A 3173-nucleotide genomic window follows, 5' to 3' on the forward strand; every position below is an offset into this window, starting at 1 on the left:
CGGTGTACCGGGTGCTCCCCACCAGCACCCCAGCCCGGCTCTGGGCCTCCCACAGCACCCAGCCGGGTCCCCGTGTGGGTGCCCGCCTGGGCTTGGGCAAGATGGACTTCTCGCTGGCTGCAGCACTCAACTCGGAGTTCAGAGAGACACGCACCAATGAGAAGGTGGAGATGATGGAGCTCAATGACCGCTTTGCCAGCTACATCGAGAAGGTCCGGCTCCTGGAGCAGCAGAACAAGGTGCTGGTGGTGGAGCTGAACCAGGCGCGGGACAAGGAGCCCTCGCATCTGGCCGACATCTACCAGGAGGAGCTGCGTGACCTGCGGCGCCAGGTGGAGCAGTTGGCCACTGCCAAGGCCCGTCTGGAGATCGAGAGGGACAACCTCACCGAGGACCTCGGCAGCCTCCAGCAGAAGTAAGGCTTGGGGTAGTCCCAGGGGCCAAGGTGGCCATGAGGAGCAGGATGATAATGAGGACCAGGGTGGTGATGAGGACCAGGGTGTCCCCCAGGAGCAGGATGGCCCCAGGGACCAAGGTGACCACCAGGACAGGATTAAGAGTGGCCACTGGGATGGGTGTCAGGGTGGCCACCAGGACTAGAGTGGCAGCAGGGACCAGGGTGGCCACCAGTGTGGTGATCAGGGTTGTCCTGGGTACCAGGGTGGTGATGGGGACTTGAGTGGCAACAGGGACCAGGGTGACCCCTGGGAACAGTGCGGGACAGTGGCGGGGCTGTGGGAGGGGCACATGCACCAACATGGGGTGTGGGTGCTGGTGGCGAGGGGCTGCATTGACCCTTGGGGGTCTGTCTGTGGGGCTGAGTAATGAGTAACGGTGCCTAACGAGTAATAGCGCCTAATGAGTAATGGTGCCTAACGAGTAGCAGTGTCTAACGAGTAGTGGTGCTGAATGCGTAACGATGCCAAGAGTAACGGTGCCTCTCCGCTCTGGTGCAGGCTGCAGGACGAGGTCACCCTGCGGCTGGAGGCCGAGAGCAACCTGGCTGCCTACAGGCAGGTGAGGGCAGGGGCCAGATCCTGCATCCCCCATCCTGCACCCCAGGGGCTCAGCCCCCAGCTCAGCCTCTGTCAGGGATGGGCAGGGATGGAGCAGGGATGGGGAAGGGATGGAGCAGGGATGGGAAAGGGATGGGGAAGGGATGGAGAAGGGATGGGGAAGGGATGGAGCAGGGATGGGGAAGGGATGAAACAGGGATGGAGAAGGGATGGGGAAGGGATGGAGAAGGGATGGGGAAGGGATGGAGCAGGGGTGGGAAACATGGGAAAGGGATGGGAAAGAGATGGAGCAGGGATGGAACAGGGATGGAGAAGGGATGGGGAAGGGATGGTGCAGGCATGGGGAAGGGATGGGGAAGGGTTGGGAAAGGGATGGAGCAGGGATGGGGAAAGGATGGAGCAGGGTTGGGAAAGGGATGGGGAAGGGATAGGGAAGGGATGGAGCAGGGATGGGGAAAGGATGGAGCAGGGTTGGGAAAGGGATGGGGAAGGGATAGGGAAGGGATGGAGCAGGGATGGGGAAAGGATGGAGCAGGGTTGGGAAAGGGATGGGGAAGGGATAGGGAAGGGATGGAGCAGGGATGGGGAAAGGATGGAGCAGGGTTGGGAAAGGGATGGGGAAGGGATAGGGAAGGGATGGAGCAGGGATGGGGAAAGGATGGAGCAGGGTTGGGAAAGGGATGGGGAAGGGATAGGGAAGGGATGGAGCAGGGATGGGGAAAGGATGGAGCAGGGTTGGGAAAGGGATGGGGAAGGGATAGGGAAGGGATGGAGCAGGGATGGGGAAAGGATGGAGCAGGGTTGGGAAAGGGATGGGGAAGGGATAGGGAAGGGATGGAGCAGGGATGGGGAAAGGATGGAGCAGGGTTGGGAAAGGGATGGGGAAGGGATAGGGAAGGGATGGAGCAGGGATGGGGAAAGGATGGAGCAGGGTTGGGAAAGGGATGGGGAAGGGATAGGGAAGGGATGGAGCAGGGATGGGGAAAGGATGGAGCAGGGTTGGGAAAGGGATGGGGAAGGGATAGGGAAGGGATGGAGCAGGGATGGGGAAAGGATGGAGCAGGGTTGGGAAAGGGATGGGGAAGGGATAGGGAAGGGATGGAGCAGGGATGGGGAAAGGATGGAGCAGGGTTGGGAAAGGGATGGGGAAGGGATAGGGAAGGGATGGAGCAGGGATGGGGAAAGGATGGAGCAGGGTTGGGAAAGGGATGGGGAAGGGATAGGGAAGGGATGGAGCAGGGATGGGGAAAGGATGGAGCAGGGTTGGGAAAGGGATGGGGAAGGGATAGGGAAGGGATGGAGCAGGGATGGGGAAAGGATGGAGCAGGGTTGGGAAAGGGATGGGGAAGGGATAGGGAAGGGATGGAGCAGGGATGGGGAAAGGATGGAGCAGGGTTGGGAAAGGGATGGGGAAGGGATAGGGAAGGGATGGAGCAGGGATGGGGAAAGGATGGAGCAGGGTTGGGAAAGGGATGGGGAAGGGATAGGGAAGGGATGGAGCAGGGATGGGGAAAGGATGGAGCAGGGTTGGGAAAGGGATGGGGAAGGGATAGGGAAGGGATGGAGCAGGGATGGGGAAAGGATGGAGCAGGGTTGGGAAAGGGATGGGGAAGGGATAGGGAAGGGATGGAGCAGGGATGGGGAAAGGATGGAGCAGGGTTGGGAAAGGGATGGGGAAGGGATAGGGAAGGGATGGAGCAGGGATGGGGAAAGGATGGAGCAGGGTTGGGAAAGGGATGGGGAAGGGATAGGGAAGGGATGGAGCAGGGATGGGGAAGGGATGGGGAAGGGACGGCCATGGGTACACGGGAGAGGGATGGGGCAAAGATGGGCAAGGACAGGGCAGGGATAGGCAGGAGCGGGCAGTGAGGGACTGGGATGTGTTATGATGGGGAAGGGATTGGCAGGGATGGGCAGGGATGGGGCAGGGATTCTCACAGCAGGCAGGGCCAGGCAGTTCAGGTGGGAGCAGACCTGGGTGCCAGCTCTGGGGACGGTCCCTCCCTGTGGTGGCAGGACGTGGACGCTGCTGCCTTGGCTCGCCTGGACCTGGAGCGGCGGGTGGGGACCCTGCAGGATGAGATCGCCTTCCTCCACAAGGTCCACGAGGAGGTAACACCGCTTGGGGGGATGCCGGGGCTCGGGGGGGCAGGGCTG

At 61.4% G+C, this 3173-nt stretch overlaps 1 protein-coding gene across 1 annotated transcript in view; it reads left to right on the forward strand.

Annotated features, from left to right (window-relative positions):
- The first annotated feature begins 101 nt into the window (after positions 1-101).
- The window catches only part of LOC104126003 (glial fibrillary acidic protein), a 5908-nt gene continuing 2836 nt past the window's right edge, over positions 102-3173 (forward strand). Inside the window, 3 exon segments of the mRNA XM_009638508.2 lie at positions 102-415; positions 957-1017; positions 3033-3173. Of these exon segments, the coding sequence (XP_009636803.2) occupies positions 102-415; positions 957-1017; positions 3033-3173 (516 nt within the window).

This window comes from Egretta garzetta, unplaced genomic scaffold (genome assembly GCF_000687185.1).
Source record: "Egretta garzetta isolate BGI_Z169 unplaced genomic scaffold, ASM68718v1 scaffold745, whole genome shotgun sequence".
Taxonomy (NCBI): domain Eukaryota; kingdom Metazoa; phylum Chordata; class Aves; order Pelecaniformes; family Ardeidae; genus Egretta; species Egretta garzetta.